The sequence below is a fragment of the Charadrius vociferus genome, unplaced genomic scaffold, assembly GCF_000708025.1.
Source record: "Charadrius vociferus isolate BGI_N301 unplaced genomic scaffold, ASM70802v2 scaffold166, whole genome shotgun sequence".
NCBI classification, from domain to species: Eukaryota; Metazoa; Chordata; class Aves; order Charadriiformes; family Charadriidae; genus Charadrius; species Charadrius vociferus.
The window spans coordinates 1613466-1636203 of NW_009649228.1; the positions used below are offsets into that span (position 1 = coordinate 1613466).

The 22738-nt window shown below is 39.8% G+C and overlaps 1 protein-coding gene across 1 annotated transcript in view; it reads left to right on the plus strand.

Annotated features, from left to right (window-relative positions):
- The first annotated feature begins 1359 nt into the window (after nucleotides 1-1359).
- The window catches only part of UFL1 (UFM1-specific ligase 1), a 52990-nt gene continuing 31611 nt past the window's right edge, over nucleotides 1360-22738 (plus strand). Inside the window, exons 1-2 of the mRNA XM_009889017.1 lie at nucleotides 1360-1400; nucleotides 1858-1993. Coding sequence (XP_009887319.1) covers nucleotides 1360-1400; nucleotides 1858-1993 — 177 coding nt within the window. The remainder of the gene's footprint in view (nucleotides 1401-1857; nucleotides 1994-22738) is intronic.

The following is a 22738-nucleotide window of genomic DNA, read 5'->3' on the forward strand; positions in this document are numbered from 1 at the left end:
TGTTTTGATGGTTTCTTTCTGACTACTTAGCAATTAAAAGGTTTTGTAGAAACTGATTTCTTTGACAATATATAATTTCCCTGAGGTGAATTTCACATTTGACTACATGCTATTCTGGCATTCCTCTAAGTACTGCAGTAATCGTTACACATACACACATACATAGGCACAAATCAAATAGCAGAAGATGCTTATTTCAGTCAGGATGTTTCCAGTGCATGGTTAATGAAAACACTCCACATGCAGATAATAACCAAAAGTGAATACGGGCAGACTAGTTCAATATAATTGCGACCCACCTTCACTATAATCACTGTCTGCATGGCAACAAGGCATCACACAGCCTTGCAGCAGGTCAGAACCCAAACCATGCCTCTAAAGATGTTAAAAAAAAAGAAATTGCTTATAGCATCTGATATCATTTCCACATTATTGTATAGCACAATGGGACATTTTGTGGCTTTTCATTCCAGCGCAGGAATTAAACTGGAGAATGCTAGTACCAAGTGATGTGTCGCAGATTTGGAGCACTTGCAGATGAAAAATAGCCTATAGGGCTTTTGGATAAAATTAATAACTCCAAAGCTGCAGAATACTATCATGAAAAGGTTGATACACTAACAGATTAATTAAAATTTGACTTTACAGGACAGATACCTTTTATTAGATCACTTCTAACCTGATTTTATTCACCCTCCTCTATGTATTCAATTAAAATAATATGAGCAATTAATATTAATCAGATAAAAGATTTGAAATATTCAATCAAATAAATCTTCCACATTTTTCCTCCTTCTAATAAGTTCTTTATATTGTAGGTGTTCCAGCTGAAGAGCACAAGAATCATTTTGCATTCAACCTTTGTCTCACTTAAATGTCAGGAAAAAATGAATTTTTAATAATACATAAAAAACCATTACCGTTCACAGATACACAAAAAACAACAATCAGTCATTCATGTTATTATGCAAATCAGATTATTTCCTCTCCATTTATATTTTAATCATCCAGGAATAACTACAAACATATAGCATAATGGATACTCTGGACGCAGAAGACATTTTAGTACTCCAAAACCCAACAATTTCATCATCACTTGCAGTCATAAACTAATAATGAAGATAATAAATTCACGATTGCAACTTCCACTTGGTTTCTATTATTGTACTCATCTTACTGAAATGTATCCTATACTGCCCACAGCCCATGCTGGAAGATGGGCTTAGAGGCATGTGGCTGTTTTTAGCAGACAGATACGGAATGGCTTCATTCACACTTGGAAATGAGAAAGAATATGGGGGGAAATAAAAGTTAAACTGCAATTGCTTTGTGGAATCATTCAAATTGGGTAACGTAAAAATGGTTATCATGTGGGCTTTCACCCTAGACAGGAGTGAAAGGTAATGGCCTACTGATTGGCTTTGGAGATCAGTTAGTGCTGGTTTCAGTTAGAGTGAGCAGGACAGTTACTTGAAAACAGTCCTGTTGAATGGAGCTGTGAAAAGCAATGAGTTAGATGACATGACACAAAGACACCCAGAGAGATTAGAAATCTGTGCCAAAAGGAGCAAAATGAGTGTCCTCTTCCGAAAAAAATACAACCTAATATACCCGGGGAAATCCAATTAAAAACAGATACAAAAACACTCAAGTCTGGTGGAGAGGTGTGGGTAAGATTAATGATATAGAAATCCCAGGGGTGAAAGCTGAAAGTGAATGAGACCGGGGTTGGCAATGTTATATGGCTGCAAACCAGATTTATACAATTTAGGACTGTATTCACAAATGCAGCACATTATGGAACAACAAGGCATGGGATTTTGATAGCACATGGTGTACTCCATGCTCATCCCACAGGACTTTACAAAAAGAGATGCTGGGAAACTTGAAGGAGGTCATAGATATGTTGCTGTGGAAACAGAAAACTCTAAAGACCTTTGAGAGGTTTGGGTTTAAAGGGCTGCAGTGGCCATTCTTTCATATTGAAGGAGAGGTAACAACCTAGAACTATGTGCAGAATTAGGAGACAGTGCTCCTACGTGCTCAAGGTCCTTTTTTAGGACAGTTCTCCAGTCAGTTCTAGTAAAAGAAGTAATTCATGAACTCTTCCTGTGAAATAATAATAAGTAACAAGAAAGACATTATCATTGCTCAAATATATGTATGTTCATATGTGTACATCATACAGACATACAATACATACTTCCTGTGTAACAGAAGATATGAATTTATGCCAAAGCCTTGTGACAAAAAATTTACACTCACTGTTTGCAAATATAGCCCTTGAAGGGGAAGTATATTTTTAACAGATACCAAGGTTTTGTTGGACATCTATTATCTGAAACCATTTAAGAATTTGAGTCATCTTATGTGTGAACTGTCATTCTACAAATAAGATCTAATTAATATTTCAGGCCATGAGAAATGAATAGCACAGTATATATTACTCTATTAATATAATTAGTGCAATAATCATTCTCCATATTATGCTAGAAATGAAGAATCAACATCAATTTTGATTACTAACGCTTTTTTATTAACAGAAGTTTCAGAATATGGGCAATTCAAATGAATAAACTTGTATTGATCTTTGGGAAAAGTTCAGGGTCAAAATGGAATGTAGAGAAGGCTGAAATCCCATTTTGGCATGTTACTTAAAATTATAATAGTAATCTGTGTAAAAAGCAATTTTTCCTAAGTGCAACACTTGCTAATCAAATGCAGCTTAAGTTTGTGGAGTTTTTGACACCACATGAAATTCATAGTGTAAATCTTTGATATCAGGTGGATGAATGTGCCACAGTGATATGGAACTTCCATCAAAATCTTGAAATATTTTATAAGGAGAAACAATATACAGTAGTAGTTTGCTTCCCTGAACACTGATTAAATACACAGCAAGTTTTCATTGAGTTATATTTAGTTTGAGATTAAATCAAAACTAATATTAAAAGTATCGCAGCAAAAGTTCTCTTGGTGATAGTGTCAGATTGTCCTACTTGTTTCTCAAGTGCTTGATCCAGCTTATAAATAAAGGAAATCTTTGAGACAATAAAGGACACGGATATATGTGTTTTATGTTAAGTTAGATTTGATTTTCATTTGAGAATCCTTAGATAAGATGATTTGGAAATATAACTTGGAGGAAAGATACACAGCATTCCCAGTTTCCAATTATAAAAGTCCAGGCTTTTTTTGTATTCCTTGAACTAGCTTTCTTCAGATAAACATTGAAATATTTTTCCATATTTTCATGTACGTGCTAACAAGGAAGAATCAGCTCTGCCTCATCATAGTTGAAAAATTGCACACAGTGTGTAGTACCTGCAAGGACCTATGTAATTCAGAAAAACCACCTGCTTGCTCAAAATAATCACCTCTCCCAGGAAGCTAACACCACCTGGGAAGAATAACAAGCATGAAAATATGCAGGCATTTGAACAAGTTATGCGAGCTTAGGCTCGGTGAAATGACAACTAATTTACCATTTAGAAGTCATCTCACTGTTGCTGAAATGCTGACTTCCTTACGACTATGGGAGATGACTATTGCACTTCCAGATAGGAAGATTGTATTTTGAAGGAATCTGAAGGGATAGGGAAGAGACGGGGAAGGAAGGCAGGAAAAGGGAAACTATTCTTCGTGTAATTAGCTACGTTCTCTTAAGAGTTTTGAACAAAACTCCCACTGGCATTACTGAAGACTCAAACACAGAAAAAAAAAATATATACCCTTCCTTCAGTAAACTTTTAACAGAACTTACTTTATCTAATGGCTAAAAGGAAAGCTTCTTCAAATATGCCATCTAGCACTGCCAACAGCCACAGTCCAACCCATAATTCTCTCCTAAGCTTCAAAATAGTCAAGCCATTTAAACAAAACATGACTTTCTAGTTAGTTATGTAGCAAAAGAATAAAAATAAAATGCAAATACTATCAATGAGGTGCCTAACCATAAAAAAGTGCTTTGTATAACATTATTTCTAAGCAATTCAGGAGGAAAAAAATATTTGTGTCGTTCTTTATTCCATCAAAAATTCATCCCCTCAAGTCAAACTGAAAATATAATAGATTCAAATTTATGGATACTTAATTTTGTTCTGTATTGACAGCCCTACAGGTCTGGACTTTCCTACAGATGTGAACGTAACTTGCTGGGAGTTAAATGAAAAGCGCTATTAACCGATAATTTAGCAATGGAAACCCGCTCATAAGCAGATAACAAAAGAAGCCAAAAGAAAATAACAGGTTTTTTATCACAAGAAAAATTTTTTTGCATACTGCTTTACCCATATATCAAGGCAGCAAGTCGTGTTGGTATTACCCCCAAACCAGCATCACTTTCCACATTTCAAAGGTGGTCCTTATAACTGAGCACTGCAGCATGCTGGCCTTACAACTGACTGAGCTAAGGACCTGGCTGGAGCTGTTGATGACTCCTGAAAATCCAATATGCATGATTGTCTTTCTTACAGAGTGCAGCCAACAGTGGAATTCAAAGACAGTTTTTCTGTAGGGGCAAAAAATACCAAACCCAAACAGAAATCTATGCTTCTGCCTCAAATGTTTCTTCATTATTTGATTTTATTAATGACAGACAATGCTGTCATAGTGCAACAGAGGTAATGTTTACAATTAAAGTAACATGTTAAAAGAAAGAAATAACACCTAGAGATACAACTGTAGGATAATAGGGCTGGAGAAAGAAATCATGAACATAGAATTCATACCTACAAACACCAAACACTGGGACAGAGCACACACACTGGCTAGCTGGTAGGGTAGGTTAACATATTGGTACAGATTAAAAAAAAACCACCAAACAACTCTCTACTTGAAGAGTTCCAGAGGAATGGGTCTGAAAAAAGACTGACAAAGAAAAGTCTGATCTGCAAAAAGATCTCTGTACTGAGAAAATTTTGTCTCGACAAGGGTTGAATTTCCTTGCCATAAGCTTCCCCTATTCTTAGGGTTACGGTTGGAGCTGAGACAAAGAGAAAACTCAAAGCTACGTTGGCAAGAAAAAGATCCGACAACGGAAAGTAAGAGCTGAGGCTGAATAGACAGAATGGTCATTCAGATGAATACAGTACCTGTGATGTGATTGGTGTCTCTGTCCATAAAATTAAGGAAAGAGAGAAAAGGAAACCCCAGAATTACAGCTTTAAGGGCTCTAGGAAAGTTCCAGAAAACTAAGAAAGACAAGTTGATGCCAGAATTCTGGTATCGAAATAGTTGAGTCTGGGATGGGAGTGCAAATGGTGGCAACCGAACATGGTAAGGTTACAACTTGTGAGAAAGCTGATACCATCACCAAGTGCAATGCTTAGGGGTTAGGTCTAAGAAGGAGAGAAAACCTAGAGCTCTGGTTGTAATAGGACTGCAACATAAAGCCAAAATAAAGCGGGGGTGGGGGGTGATTCCCTGAAAATTTTCTCAGCTCTGCCTTGCCTGGGAATATGGATATAAAGTACAGCATGTGCATAGGTTAGGATTTGGATTAGGATTCCCTTACAGTTAGGGGAAAGAGAAAGCCTAGAGCTCCAGTTGGACTGGGGCTGCAAACAGGCTGAAAAATTGAGGGGAAAGCTGTAAAAGGAATTGTCCACTAAGAACTCGTTCATCCGGGCCAGAGCACTGGGTCTTGGACAAAGGCTCAGGTGAGGCCCAGGACCAGTGTCAAGGTTGAGGGTGTTGGTTAGGAAAGGGACAAAGCCTACAGCTGCTCTTCGAGAGAGGCTACAGAGGGGTTGACAAATCAAGGCTGCCAAAAGAATTGTGCCCTCAGGACAGCAGGACTGCTGTGGCACTGGCATTGAGCTAGGGTTCAGCCAAGGACAAGGCTGAGGGTTACGGTGAGGGAAGGGACAAGTCCTACAGCTGAAGCTGGACTGGGGCTGCAAAGGGGCTGCCCAGGAATGCATAGGTTGCTGAAAGAATTCTCTCCTCACACATTGTTGATGTGGGTCATGGGGCCCAGGCCTAGGGTTAGAGTTACGGTTTGGGCTAGAAAAGAGACAAAGACTTGAGCTGCACTTGCAGTGGGACTGCAGGGGTATGCTGCATAAAAAATTCTCCCTAGACAACTTGTTCAACTGGGTCATGGCACTGGGGTTTCACATAGAGTTCATCTTAACTTGGATGGTTTTAGTTTTACAGTTTGTCTCTTTCCTAGCCCTAATCCTAGTATCAGCTGAGCCTTTGCTGAAGATCTGCCAGATCAAAATGTTCTCTGGGACAACGCTTTTGCTGCCCACACCTTCCTTTGGCTGCCCCTTTGCACCACTCCAACCACAGTGCTAGGCCTTCTCCCTTTCCTAACCATAATCTAAGGTTTAATCTTGACCTCGGCCTTGCCTGGATCCTATCCGAGCACACTTAGCCAGTGTTCAGGTGAACAGATTCCCAGAAGACAATTCTGTTTGCAGTCTACCCCTTCCTTGGGCAGCCCCTTGGCAGCTGCACTCCAACTGTGGCTTTCTCCCTTTCCGAACCCTTGGCCTTTGTCTTGGCTGAACCCTACTCCAAGAACCAGCACCACAGCCCGGATGAAAAAGTCTTCCAGGGGTCAAGTGTTTCTGCAGCTTGCATCTTTCTTGTGGCAGACCCTTTGCAGCTACACTCCGACTGGATTTCTGTGGTTATTTTTTCTTGAACCCTAAGAATCCCAAGTCATAGGCTGACTGCCCTGGCCCTGGTTCCTGCTCCTATCTGAGTCTCCACATCCCTGAGAGGAAAATTCAAGTATCAACTGTTCCTTTTCTTAGAGGATTTTCCAGACTCCTAAACACAGTTATCCCACAGTTCCTCTTGTTCTCTTAACTGTAATTTTATTCCTAAATGCAACACCAACCATAAAATAAGCCTAGACACTGCCCTTCTTCATCTTACCCAGAAAAGAATTTACTCAAGGGGGAAATCTAGCCTACAGGATTATTTTTTTTCAGACAGTCCTTCTTCTGTACCACTCAAGCTGTAGCTCTAGGGTCTTTCCCTCAATCATTAGAGAGCTGTTAAAGGAACCGAGTGGTGCAAAAATAATTGTTTCCTTAGGAATTTTTCATCTTCACTGGCATGTTTTTCCTAAGGTTCATTTTAGGGTTTGGGTTAAGATTAGTTTTGACTGAAAGTCCAAAGCTAAGTTTGATTGCATCTGGACAGCAGCTGACGAAGAAACCCATGGGCATACTCTAATATCCTCCTAGGAAGAACACTGAATCTGTGCATGGAGCACCATCTTTGGCATATGTATCAGCCAAGCATTAGTGTTAGAGCCAGGGGTGGTTTAGAGACAAAGGCAACCCAGAGATGAAGTTGTAGTGGGGCTGCAACATACCCTCCATTGTTAAGTAAAAGCTGGTGCTACAACTGGAGAATTGTATCATATTTATCTAAGCATATTTCTGAACAGAGAGGGTTTCCTCTCCTGTGGCCCAGGCTAGGCTTATGGTAGCCAGTTAAGATTAGGTTTGTTGAGTAAAAGAAGCAGCCCAGAGCTTCAGGGGGATGAGGTCTGTGAAAGGGCTGCCAAAAGGAGCTGGGGCTTCCAAAAAAGAACTCTTTTGGCCAATTTTCAGTATGGATAAAGTCCATCTGGCCTTTTGTGAAACTCAGCTGAGGTGCAGGATTTGGTGTTAGGATTTTGGTTACTGTTGAGACAAAGAGAAATCCTAGAATGACACTTTGGAGGCATCTTTTAAAGTTAAGTAAAGACTAATGTGAAAATTCTTTTCCTAGGAATATTGATTCTTTTTGGCTGCAGTGTTAGACCTGTCCTATAGATCAAACTAGAGTTACTGCCTAAGGCTAAAGCTGAGAGAAAGACATTACAGAACTGCACTTGCAGGGGGACTGGGAATGGAGTGCCAAAAGAAACTCGAATTCTCCCGTAAGGAACTTTTTGTCATAACTGGGCTGGCATGCTTTTTTCTGAGGCTCACCTTGCACTACAGTTTCTGTTGAAACATAATAATTTGTTTGAACATGTAAGATGTTCCCATGCATACACTTTTACTAGCCTTAAATAACTTGCAGAGTAATGATGCATTCATGTGCTTGCATGGTACCATCAGTAAGGACTCCTTGTGCTAACCACAAACTTGCAGAGTGGGCATATATTCACTTAGGCTGAATGCAAAACGCTTGAAAAAGAAAGTTACAAGGTCCTTTGTAAAGGAATAGACTTTTTTTTTTTTTTTCATTTTCCAACATACAGCAGCAAATATTTTAATCCTTTAGTACTATTTTGACAATTAAAAACCTACATGTTCTTGTTTTATATTATACTGTTTTCTTGACCCTCTGTTGCATCATATGCAAGCTCACCCTCACACAAGTCTGCTGCAGAATTTTCTTTTGAGATCTGTAATAACTAAAAAGCCTTAGAACCACCACTGGTGGTTAGAAGCAACTGAATGTGTTTTCAGTGACTTTCAAGGAAACAAATACATTCTACAGAATGTATTTATATAATTATTATAATATTATTATAATTATTATTTAATTGTATAATTTCACTCATGCTCATCATCACATAATCTATGTGTTTATGTTTTCCGTATGCTACAGCAAAGCATCAAACCAACAGCTTTAGGACTGTAAAACTAGCACACATGACATAGCTTGTATTTGAAAGAACATAAATACAACTTTTTTGTTGCTTCTGGCTGGATAATCTTCCATAAACAAATTGAGGATGACTGAGCAATGTTAGCCTGAACATGTCTATTTAGGAGGTCTTTTATAATAAAAACCTCCTTTCTCAGGGAGAGGCTTATGCTTTAGGCTCTCCTCAGCAAGAACCAGAATCTAATTTTCATAACTTGAGGGAGCTCAGATTCTGTTTTTTTAGTTTAGTTCATTAAAAGCAACAGAGACCCACATCCAAATATGACCAAACAGGTTAGTGCATTCATACTAGGACTTGATCGAGACCTATCTCACCTTCTTGCCTAGGTAGGAGAAAATCAGTGTGAGCAAAATAAGGAGCCTTTCTGAAAGGCTCTGACATAAATAAGGATGGTTATGGCAGTAATAGTTATGGGAATAACCCTAACAGCATTGCACTGACAGCTCTTATTTGGTTTGCTTCTTTGGACTAACTTCTTCCCATGAAGCTGACCCAGTTAATGCCTATGTTGCTTACCGCTTCCTTGAGCACAGCATCCACTTATCAAGTCAGAATTCAGACCACTATTTTGCATTCTGCATCAGGCATCACTTGAAATCCTCTTCCACCTTCTGCATGACAACCTTTAGAGCTTGAAAGCAATATTTTAAGTATATGAGCTCATTACTTCCCAAGAAATTACTGTTTTTAACCCCCGCAATTAACCTCTTTTCATTATGCTTTAAATATATGTATATGTGTATGCAAAATATTTAATATCCTTACATTCAATACCGCATATATTCAAATGAAAGCATAATGTATATGCACTGTGCTCCATGTACAAAATAAATCCTATAAAATTGCACAGTATCACTGGGCATATCACTAAGGATTATAATGAAGATATTACAGAACAAGAAAACATGATATTGCAACATAGGTGATATTGGAAAGTTCCTCAGATTGTTTGCTTATTGCCTAGAGCATAAGACTGAGGCAAAGGTAGGTATGTGGTATACTTTGTTGTTCTTCCTGCACAGGAATCCTAAGGATTCTAGTCTGTAAATCTATTCATACCCAGCCATGTGCTAATCACAGAAGCAAAAGCATCACAATGGAAAGTCTAAACAGCAGTTAACAGCTGGAAAAAAAAGCATCTGCATCACTTTCGAGTCCTTGCCTGTTTGGTATTAATGAGAAGAAGAGTTGCCTCCTGAAATAAATAAAATTTTTAAGGACAAATATGACTTTTAGCAGACGCTGTATTTCATATTTTATAGGTTACAGAGAGTAACATTCTATTCACATAGATGTGGAAGTAGGTGAGCAGAAGTGTTGGCTGAGGGTAATCAAAGTTTAACAGATTTTGCTCACATATCAAGCTCACTCCCTTCTCAGTGCCCATTCTGGAACACCAAGCAAGAAAATTTAATCATCTGTTTTATTTTATGCGGCTGTACGTGTATGTGTACACATGTGGATAAGAGCTTGGACTGGTGTCCTATTTACACATTTTTTCCTTTTTTTTTTTTTTTTTTCTGAGTGCCAGTAGTGCCGGTAGCATTGCAAAACCAGACTACTACGAGAAAACTATTTTGGGGCTGTGCTCATTGGACCCAGGGATCCAATTGTCTAGGCCTAAGGCAATAACTGTACACACATTCTAAAAAAGCGATTTAATCACTACACACTATCACTGGAAACAGCCCAAAAGAGATTTACCCAGGTAGTGAGAGTGGTCGTGTTTTTACTATATCAGGGCATAGGCATGTCCACGGATTTGCCCTATGGCAACGGGGCTATAATTAGAGCTGTAGCTGCTGGAATAAAAAAAAATGCTGTTATATCAAACTCTTGTTATATGGGCAAAAGAGAACATAAAATATAAATGAAGCTAAGGATGTATTTTTATTCCAATAAAATTTTAGTAGTCCAATAGTCCAAATTAGATAATTAATTGTCATGGCCCTCAGTGCATCAACAGATTTTAATTGCTTTGACTCAGTTAAGCTCCTTGCCTGAACTATGCTGTAGGTATGTTTGCACTCAGTTCTGTTCCTGCCTTGTTTTGCCTTGTTGCTTTGTGAATCTCAGATTGTCGCTAGACTGCAAATGAGTCTTCTAATTGTCACCATCCCTACACTTGTCAGGTCTATGCTTCTGTTGGAGTGGATGCTGCCCCTCTTTGCCCTGTTGTTCCTGGCTTGTCTTCTCTTGTGGAGCAGCCCCACTCTTGTTATTCCCCAACTGTACTACACAATAGACTTAAAATTATTTTAGACAAAATAAATTTCTAGTATCTAACACTTCTCTCCACTGTTATGCTCACACTTCCTATGTTATCCCAGATCCTAGAGGAGAGGAGTGAGTGAGTGACTGGGTAAGTGCTCAGCTGCTGGCTGATGTGGACCCACCACAGGCAGAAAGTGAAGGTCACATACCCCAAGCACAATACATTGCTACTGTTCTAGTTTCACCATGTGTCTTCAAAAATGTTTCTGGCCTTGTTTGTAAGCTGCTGATACCCCAGCACACTTTTCATTAGACCTGGTTCTACATCAGATTAGCCAGATACGTGGTGAGCACTAAGAAGAAATGGAGACTTTCTTCCCATTCCAGAAAAATCTTTGTGTACTGGGATGAAAGAATGAGCACAGAATAAGATCCCTGCTTCTGTACTGCCAATCAACTTAGTCCTTTACATATTCCCTAAGGCTCGCTCTTAGAGGAGATCAATAGCCACCTGCCCAATCTGACATCAGGACATAACTGTGGCTTATATTGTGCAAAAAACAGTCCACAGACATTCTCTAACCCTCCTTCACTTCCAGTACACTTAAACAGGGACAGCTAGAAAAGCCCCTGAATATTAGTTTTTGTGTTGGAACACACTTGAATAAATATGCCCCCAGCCTTTTATAACCCTGACAAGGCATCATCTGTTACAGCATAAGCAGCTACTGAAGAGCCAAGGCACAGAGATGCACCTCACCTTCTACGACAGCAGTAAAAATGCACATTTTCTACCAAAGTGTTGTCCATTCTGTTCCAGACTAGGATGGCTGAGTGCCCTGTGATGCTCTTCCTCATCTGTGCCTCAAGCTGCAGTAGAGAACAGGAGCCTGCTCTGAACCATCATGAAAGCTCTGTTAACGTGCTGATCTGAATTCATTCAACACTGGTACGTTAAGCACATAACTAGGTTTTATAGGATGAAAATAGGGACTAAGAGGAGCAAACAATAAGTGCTTTTAAGGAAGACTAGTCTACAATGGTTATCGATTGAGATGTTTGAAATCAGTAGTTTAGCACAAACATCCAGTATTCACTCACATATGCTGCCACCTAGAGTCCAACATTGTGACATTATTAAAAGGTGGATAACAGACTAACTTTCAAGCAAAATTAGCGGTTTTGTATGGTTATTTTAAGAAGTAGAGGGAGGTGGAGGTGTTCGTATTCAGGGGAGTATGCAGCAGGAAAAGGTGGAAGAGCAGAAAGCAAGCAGCAGGTAACCTTAAACTTGACTTTTGTGTCTTCCTTACCAAATCTGTAATGGACAAATTCAGATCTTACACTGAAAGGTGGAACAGTGGAACCTAGCATGGGAAAACAAGTCAGAGCTGCTATTCTGTATGTTTATCAGAATACTTTAAAAACATATTTATTTCCAGTTCAATTTCCAGGTCTGCAAAATAATGGTCAGCAGACTAAGAGATGTTCTAGTTGAGCAGCCTTGCCTTCAGTTTTGATGAAAAAGCCTGCCAGTTTGCAAGAAAGTCTTAAAGAAAGTATATTTAAGCTTCTCTCTCTCCACCAGTAGAATATTGCAGAAGACAAAATATCCCCACGAGGTAGCCTAACTGGAAATCCAAGGCAGCCTGGAAAATGAGTTATCCTGCTATGCTTTAGAAATTGCAAACAGCAGCAACCCAGTTTCTGAGTTAACCTGAAGGAACTGGCAGCATTTGCTACAAGATGCCGAATTCAGTGCCTGGATTCTCATACTGTGTGTAATTTGTTTAGAAATGAGCTATGAACTTGGATCTCAATTTGCGCAACAGGATATGGTTTGATGAAATGTGTCCAGATGCATTTGTAATGGGATTATAGATTTCAATTAGGAGTAAGCAATAATCATTACAAGGTAATACCTTTTCATGCATGTTTTAACAAGCAGAATTGGGTCAAGAAATAGGAATATGATGGAAAAGTCTCCCGTTTCTTTCTCCCCTCCATGACATCGTTACTGCTTCTTCACACTTAAGTACTGTTTTTTTTCCAACATAATTTTGTCTTTCTTTCCTTTCCCTTTGCTTGCCTGTTGTCAAAGCGATGGCTTCTAGTTCCCCTGAGCTCTGAACATGGCCATGCTCCCAGTAACAGGCAGATCTGCAACCATTCTGCCTGCTAGTGAATGACAGTGACTAGACCTTTACTATATTTGATTGCTGAGCCAGGAGGGTTACGCCAATTGTTTCCAGGCTGTTTCCATGCTGGGGTACTGCTTGACTGAACTAGCCACCACTGCCTTACCTGGGCTTTTGTCTACAGCGAGAGGTGGAGAACAGGCTTGAGAAGAAAGTGTCTGTTCACTGAGCCCCATGATCCTCACAGCTGGTGGCAGCTGAAGAAGAGCCAGCTCCCAATACTTCCTGCTCAACAGGTGATTAAGTCTCACTCATACCTATTCTGTCAGACTGCACCCAAAAGAGTCGTTTTGCAGAACCACTCAGATTCTCTCTTCTCCAGGAAGCTCTAGAGCTTGGACTGGTTTGGCCCCTTAGTGTAAAACTGCGGGTTTACAGCACGGATTGTGGTCAGCTGTTTTCTAATCAGTGGACACAGACCTCTGCTGCCGGCACTACAGTGAGATTACTGTCACAGAGGCACCTGCCAAAGTACAGCTTGCAACCATGCAGCTAAATTTTCCTTCCACCAAACAGGATGGCCTCCTTCAAAATGGAAACGCTCCCTGTGCCAGTACTGCTCTCCAGACCGTGTCCAGGAAGTCTGAGAAGCTGTTACCTGACATGGGCCAAAATCATGCTAGAAACAGTGCTAACAGTGCTGGATTTCATTTAGATCTGTGCCCTGATCTGGAGTAGTTTTGTGTCCTCAGAGAGCAGGAACTTAAGACAGTGGTGAAAGTAGATATACAACTGTTTCTGAATAGGATGCTGTACCTTTATTACGAAATATTGTTTATCAACTGTGATTTAAGTGCCCTGATTCCTCCTGTGAAAAAATAGGAATGCTGAATGGAGAAGGTGAGAACAAGGCAAAGTAGATTATTCTGCCTCTTTCCTTCTAGTGGCTTTATAAATAACCATTACTGATACAAATAATAATCACTCGTGACAGGCAAGGGAGTAAGTTTCTAACACATGTTTTACAAGCATGCTGTCAGGAAATCCATTCAGTCCCACACAATATCCTCCAGGGGTTGCTAGGAACGGGACAAGGAGGGTAAGTGTTTATGTTAATAAACTGTCAACAATTTACCTAATATATTCCTTATGGAACCTGGGTGAAGATGGGATGTCAGAGATAGCAGCTATTCCTTTATGTTGCTCCATTCCTCCTAATCGCTAGAAAAATTAAGCTCCTTACTAAACATAAGAAATCATACAGGCTGATATATAAAAATATATATATGCTTATACTTGTGACAAAACTGATATTACCACTGCCATTTCCAGCAGTCACATCCCACTTTGAGGGGTACATACATCCTGAAGTGCAACAGATTTGTCTGCTCAGTTACATGACTCGCCTGAACCACTCCTCGCTACCCGATGGCGAGCAGCTAACTGTATAATTTCCTTCCTTACAAAGTGCAGAAACACACAAAACAAACTTTAAAGGACATGGCAAAGAGTCTTACTTTAGCAGACTCTTCATTCTAAATAATAGGCACCCCAGAGAACCGAGAGGAGACAAAGCGAATAAACCCAAGTTTGACTGGGCAATGATTAATGCACATATCTGGGTAGAGTTTTCTTCTTTCTGCCTATATCTCTATGGTGGTTGGTGATATTTATTACTATATAGACACCTGGCCTGGTCATGACATAGTAAGTCAATGGATTTCACATGCTCAGACTATTCCAACCTGCAGAACCAGTCTGCATCATTTTGCATGCCATTTGCATACACTGCCAATACTCTGGTGCAAACAGTATGGAAATGATTCACGGGCAATGGAATAGTTATATTTTTGCCAAATGGGGCAATGGATTGGCAATTGTGTCGCATCTGCCATAGTATTCAGGCCAGCTTTCTCTTCTGCAAAGGAAAGCAAACAGTCTTCCAGACCAGATGAATTTAAAAGGCAGTATGACAAATTCTGCCCATTCATTCCATTCTCATATTTCTGTTCACTAGTTACAGTATGTTCATCACTATTTTATTTATATCCTGTAGAGTAAGGGAAAATCTGGTGCCTCTTTGCACCACTGTTCTGGATAGCTATTACCAACCCACAGAATTGAGCAGACTACTAAGACCAAACCCCTTTTCTACAAAAACAGCATAAAAATATGCAGTCGCTTAGTCTGGACTGATCACCCAGTCTCTTGGTAATCCTTTATTTGATGGAGTCCTTGTCTGAGTGTACATTACATTCTTTGAAATGTACAGAAAAACATTGGGGAAAAAAGTTGGCGTTTAGAGCATAGATAGAGAAATGGAAAGCCAAATGAGGAAAGAAGGAAAGAGAAAATGAGACACAGGTAACATTCCCAAAGCCTCACAGCAGATTCAAATGAGGAATTATCATTAACTGTGGCAGGAAGGAACTAACTATATCCCAGAGACATCTCAGATTACTTCAGCAGATGAGAGAATGGGAGGACAAAGGGCTGATGAGTTGCAGTGACAAGAGAGAGTGATGAGATTAACTTATCCTGAAACGCAGTCCATAGGGGAAATAAATTTTAAAAGAGAGAGGTATGTTTCTGAAAAGCACCCACCTGTATGCCATTTTCCAAGATCACAAAGCACATGATGTTAGATGTACTTTAGACATGCCTGTCAGAGGCCATAAGCAAAACAAGTTTTAGTTAAATATAGGGCTACAAGTTTTAGTTAAATATAGGGTTATTAGACCAGACCATACCACTGAAAGCATTTCCTTCAAGAAGGTATTCCCCTTATGTCTGAAAAGGAAACCTGACCTGCAGATCCTCCACTCTGTCCAACTTCTAAACCTCCTTCCAGCCCTCTCTGCATCCTGCTGACCAATCACGGAAGCCCTCCAGGAGAAGGATGCCGAAGACTCACAGATCAGAAGCAAGCTTGAGTGTCTGATACGTAGTGCGGCCAGTAAGCTCAGAGCAAGTCAAGCAACCAACAGACTGATAGAGAATGCCTCAAAAGGCCTGTGTGATTCTTCTATTCAATTTAAACTAAGCTGTCTGCCTTAGCACTGACACACCATCAGAGAAACATGAGAGGCAGCAGAGCCAATGGAACAGTTTTGAAAGGAACGACTCTTCCACTTCCCTTCCTCTTCATCACCCCCCCCAAACTCATATTTCCTAATTAGCATTTTCCTAAGACTTTAATTTATATTGCAACACTCTTTATAACGGATACTTCATATTCAATCTTTTTTGCCAGAGTTAAAACTAAGAAACAGGGAAGTATAAATATGATGCGATTTACACAGTTATAGAATTAACACGTAAAATCCAAAAGGTTGCCTAGGAGAATTAAATGCCAACAGTTAAGAGCAGTGGTAAATTCTCAAAACATGCAGACAGGCTTTAATGCTTTAAATAGGAGTACATTAAAGTTTTAGGTGGGGTTGTTTGGGGTTTGTTTTTTTTTTTGGGGGGGGTGCTTATTTGTTTAAAGAAAATGGAAAGTATTTCTGAGATTGAATACTGGAAGGAATATTAATTTCCCTTCATCTTACAGCAACAGAGAAGAGAGGATTTGGTCTGTGTCCCCAGTAACTCGTCTGCTTCCACTGAGTAATGCCAGTGGTGCTGTATTTCATGTGACAGTATAACGAAGTTCTTTAGAAACTCAGATGCCCGTACTTATTTCAGTGCATCACTTTTTAGTGCTGTTCTAGATAACAGTTTTGATCTATAATTCCCTGTGTGGTTAAAAGCCAAGGATTTTTCATGGGATTGGAAAGCAATTTCAGCAGGATTGCAGGCATACAAGAAAAAATGTTGCTGTGTTTTATTCGGAAGGATAATTAACACATTATGTGGGTGAGGACATTTCATGGACATACCCTCCCTCTGCACTCTACCCACAAGGAAAGGACTTCACTGCCCACGTGGCCAGAAAAGCAGAAGCAAATCCTACTCTGGGTTTACAGAGCCATTAACTCCCCCGTAAGACTACACCTGTAAGACTGTGCTTAATGTAGGCATGCATGTGCATATTTAAACTAACTACAAAAAGGGCTTTTTTCTAAACATCTTTATTAAAGCATTTTAATCGCTCTTTATCTCACATACCAGCTACTTCCAAAGGTTACAAGATTTTAGCATGCTTATTCTTTCTTGACATTCACCTTTGTTTTGATTCTTTATTCAACAGAAAACTGGAGAACAGTAGAACAATGTTAGTGCCTTTTGGGCTTGCCTTAAGGGGAACTGAGATGGTCAGTACAATATTCCTGATAAGCACTCTGTCGAGAACTGAAATACATAAAACTGAAATACAAAAAACTTTCTGCTCTAAGTCAGCTGTGCCTGTTGAACACTCACAGCTTTACTATTTCTGACAATGCAGTTCTAACAGGAAACAAATAGCACTTACATGCACAGCATCTTTTATACATCTTGGGTAACTGTAGACTGCATGATCCAGATCAATTCACTCCCACTGGGAAGCACAGATGAAATACACCATTGCAGGAATTACAAATTCTGACTTTTGATCCAAAGGAACTTCTATGACAGACCTCACATTTCAAAAGATTAAAGAAAATTTTCATCTGTTCTCTGGGGATGGAAATTTTTCCATCATATTAATGCATGATTTTACCCAGCCTCTGTGGTCTCAGATTTCCCTTTCTATTCCTCGCATACAATGTCAGTCCATTTGATTTGGCAGTCATACTACTCACCTCCAAAGTCATTCCATTAAGGCAGCTTGTTGGCTATGGAAAACATAAGAAAAATAACAACAGCAAACAGAAACCTGGGAGGCAACATGTTCACTACCTCAGGGATCTTTCGTTTTATATAACTAAGCAATGCAATTTAGATTCATAGAATGTGAGAATCCAAGCTTTGGCTCCAATTTGCAGATGTTACTTCATGCAGAAAAGCAAACATGTTTAAATGGATAATACTTTTGATTTCAGAATTAACTTACAAATTTATAAATGGTGTCAATTTTCCTCTACTTTTAAGCAGTCTTCTCTATTGTGAATTTATTTTCTATAATACAGATGTTTGAGTTTCTGAAAAGTTTGGGGATGAAAAGGTGTACTATCAGTGTTGAGCTGCAGCTACTCACATTCCTTGGCTTTTAAGTTACAGCTTTCTTCTGTGCAAAATCCAGGAGCAAAATGGAACTTATTTATAAACCATCCTCCTATCAGTTGGATGGTTATAAACCATTCATAAACCATGCCTTTGATTTCTGTGTACTATGCTTTCCAGTCTTTTAAAAGATTATTGCCTCAGCTACCTGCAAGCTGCATTCTTGTCATGTAACCTACACATCTCATAGCCCATTGCAGAATAACCAGTTTCATAAAAGTATATTTAATCCATTGGCACACATATTTTGCTTCATTAGGTATTTCATACTTCACGCCATGAGGTTTTTTTACTATACGGAACTAGAGTGCCTGCCTTAAAAAATGTCTTGGTCCCCAAATTCATTAAAAAAACTTTGTTAGAAGGAGAGGAAAAAAGGTTAAAGAAGTCACAGCTGATTTCTAAAATTTCAGAGCAGCAACAAATTGATCTGGGTTTGTTATAGGGCACTTGAAGTGAAATATCAGATTATGCCTCTACAATTAGGATTCCGTGAAATCCACTTCACATTTTTTCCATTTTTAAAAACTCCATTCCCTAAGAGTTCTGCCACAAGATGGTTTTTGCCTTCATATATATTTCTTTTTCCTATGGGAAAAGTTCCTACCAACACTACAGGGAATCTTGTGCTGTCTTGACAAGCTTTTCCTATCGCTACATGGTGAGGCAGCTAAGGTTAAAGACTAGAATAGAAAAAAGAAACAGTGAGGACCTTGCTCCCTCTCTTCACACAGGATGGCCTATTCCAGATTTGACTTTTGTAAGAAAACTTTAAAATGTCACAAATGCCCCTCCTATCTTCAAGAAAGGCAAGAAGGAAGATCTGAGGAATTAGAGGTTGGTCAGTCTCACCTCAATCCCTGGGTAGGTGGTGGAGCAACTAATCCTGGAAAACAGTTCCAAACACGCAAAGGACACAAAAGTGATCAGGAATCATCAGCACAGATTTACAAAGGTGAAATAATGTTTAACCAACCTGGTAACCTTCCATAACGAAGTGACTGGCTTGGTGGACCAGGGGAGAGCAGTGGATATTGTTTATCATGACTTCAGTCTCCCATAACATCCTTACAGACAAACTGATGAAGTACAGATTAGATAAGTGGACAGTGAGGTGGACTGAACACTGGCTACCTGGAGGGACCCAGAGGGTTGTGATCTGAGCACAAACTGCAGTTGGAGACAAATCACTAGTGATGTACCCCAGGGGTTGATACTGGGGTCAATACTGTTCAACATCTTCATTAATGACCTGGAGGATGGGACAGAGTGCAAATGACACAAAACTGGGAGGAGTGGCTGCTACACCAGATGGGTGTGCTGCCATCCAAAAGGACCTTGACAGGCTAATAAGTGGGACTGAGAGGAGATCATGAAGCTCAACAAGGAGAAATGCAACGTCTTGCCTCTGGGGAGGAATAATCCCAGGCACCAGTACACGCTGGAGGCTGAACAGCTGGGAAACACCTCTGCAGAGAAAGATTTTGAGATCCTGGTGGACAACACATGCTCCATGAGCCAGCAATGCACCCTCACAGCAAAAAAGGCCAAGAGCATCCTGGGCTGCATTAGGAAGACTGCTGCCAGCAGGCTAATGGAGGTCCCCTCTACTCAACCTTCACGAGGCCATACCTAAAGTACTGTGTCCATTTCTGGGCTACTCAGTACAAAAGATACGGAGCTACTGGAGTGAGTCAAGTGAAGGGCCATGAACATGATGAAGCGACTGGAGCATCTGACATATGAGGGGAGGCTGCGAGTGCTGGGGTTGTTCAGCCTGGAGAAGGCTCAGAGAGGATCTAATCAGCGTATATAAATACCTGAAGGGTGGGAATGAAGAAGAGGGAGCTAGGCTCTTCTCAGTGGTGCCCACTGACAGGATAAACTGGAATACAAGTTATTGCATTTAAACAAAAGAAAAGCCTTTTTACTCTGAGAGCGGTCAAACTAGACGATCTCAAGAGGTCTCTTCCAACCTCAGTCATTCTGTGATTCTGTGAAGACACCTGCCACTGAAATGGAAAAAGCTGTCTTTAAAAAGCAGTCTGGAGTTCCTCTGCTGCGTCTGGTTTTACAGTCCAGAACCATGAATTCCATGAAATCTGGCATCTTACTTAGATCTTAATTGCATGCATTTAAATTTTTGTTCTTGGTAGAATATCGGCCTCCATGGCTCCAACATCCATAGCTTCCAAGAAAACAAAAGGAGCGACCCAAAAAGATTGTAAACCAAGAAGGCACATAAAAAACTAAAAAAATATTCCTTTAATAAAAAGGAGAAAAATACAGATAGAAAGTTAAAACTCATAATTTTGGGGCTAAGCTAAGATCTTGCTGAACATTAGGTACTGCTATTGCGTGCCCAGTCGCTAAGGGTGTTAACTGACGAGTCTCTGTGGCTCCTGTTTCCAGCACTCCAGGTCATTGCGCTTCTGAAATGCCAGTTCAAGAGCAAACAGCAGCCAGGCACAGGTATCTTCCACTCTTGTGCAAGACTTCCCCTCCGCAGATTCTTTCTTGTAAAACTAAATGTGTCCCCCACGTGCCTCCTGCCCACAGCTCACTTAGCTCATGAACACTGTTACCACCACATGCTCCTTCTGTCCCTGCTGACCTGACAGCAAACTCAAGTATAATAATAAGGAATTTCAAAGGAACAAATCAGTTACAAATTAAACACTTCTCAATTTTACATGGTGTGACAGTCTCAGTAAGTGCCAAATAATCAAATGTAATATATATTTTCTTTTTCAGGAATGTATTTGAGCTGTTCTAAGCAGCTTTCTTATGGATTCTCATGGCTGAGTAATGGACAAATTTGAATAATTTCCTGTGATACTGCTTTGGAGGCAATACCAAAAGACCAGTAGAAACATCTACCATCTGTGAGCTAAATCCGAGCATTCACTGTCAGTGCAGCTTTGATGAAAAGCCCAAGAGCTTGTTAGCACATTCTCAGCTGTGCACATTCCAATTACAAAAGGGAAGATTAATATCATCAACTTCAGTCACCTGAAAGTCAGTTGACTACTTTAAAATGAGTAACCTTAAGCCCTATATGTATCAAGGGAATGAATGAGATGCCTCCAGAGGGTAATTCATCTCATCCTAAATCTGGTGGTTTAGACAAGATGAATTTCTCCCTGCAGACACTTGATTCAGTTCACTGACTACAAAACTCAGAGCTTAAACTTAGACAACTTCCAAGATTGTAAGTCAGATAGGATAAAGGTTGCATAAAACATCTATTATCTGAACTGTTATACTGGACAACTACACAGGCATTTTCATTGGAAACATATGTTCAGAAACACCTAGAAAAGCAGGTTCCACAGTGACAGGCAAGTTCTGGGTGCAAATCTTTCAGAATCCAACAAGATTATATAGCCAGTAGTCACTAGTATCTGAAGACGTTATATAGTGCTATATAATACATGTAATCTTCAGTTAAAAAGTACAGTTTTACAGAATTCTGCTAATGAGCTTTTCAAATACCCTGTTTCAGGCTGCAAAATGAGCAAACATAAATATCCAAGGAGAGAGCTGTTGACAAGGCTGCAGTAGTTAGAGACACCAAACAAAGCACAAACTCTAAATTTAAAGCATCCAATTTATTATTCATTTTAGTATTATCATGCTTGGAATTCTGCATATACAAGGTAAGACAAGGCAACTTTCCAGTTTTCTTATGCAGCAAATGCCAAAAGTATTGATGCCATAAGCATGTGTTATGAGAGAAGGAACAAGCAGAGGTGTTATGGAAATAGGGACTTGGCTCACAAAGACTTCAGACTGGAGTTTTTAACTTGTTGTGTTACACTAACTGCTGTTACCCTTTCTGTTAGAAGGTGGATCATCCCCCCAGCCTTTTTGTCACTGCACACTGACAGGAACTGGACATTTACTTCAGATTGCAACATTCTGAAACCATCTTAGGAAATGTTTTTTCTCTTGTCCCTGCATATAAAATTGAGATAATGGCCGGGATTCAGCTTGAGGTTAAGAAAGCTGGAGAGTAATTCATTTGCCCAAGTGCAGACATCTAGTGCATATGCAATGCTTTCAGCTATTCAAAACATCTGCATAGGGCGTAAATATGACCCAATGCTTGAGGAAGACACTTGCTTCTACAGTGGCAGGAAGAGAGCAGAGGAAATATTCCACAGAGCCTAAATGACACAAGGGATCTACATACTTGCAACTGAATCCTTTCAAAAGGTAGGTGCCTACAAGCATGCTGTTTCCTTAAGCTCTCATTGTAACCAATAAAGATCTAATCAGCATAATCAAGGGACCCTAGCACACTCTAAGTAGATATTGACAGCTTGATTTAGTTGCCCATCTGTAGACACCTAGTATTATTTCAGATGTCATAAGGTATTTAAGACTTGTGACTGCCAAACATGATACAGGACTCAAGGAAGACCAGTTTCCTTCTGGAGAGGTGGCTGGAGGCCAGCAAGGTAGCTCTTTAGTATCTCAAATAGCACTAAATATCTGTGCAACCACACCTCATGGCTGGTCACCTAAAACTTGCTCTGGGCTCCATTGACTATATTGACTAGATGCTTATTTTAGTTGCCTAAGCATAAGAACCTAATACCATTTGAGA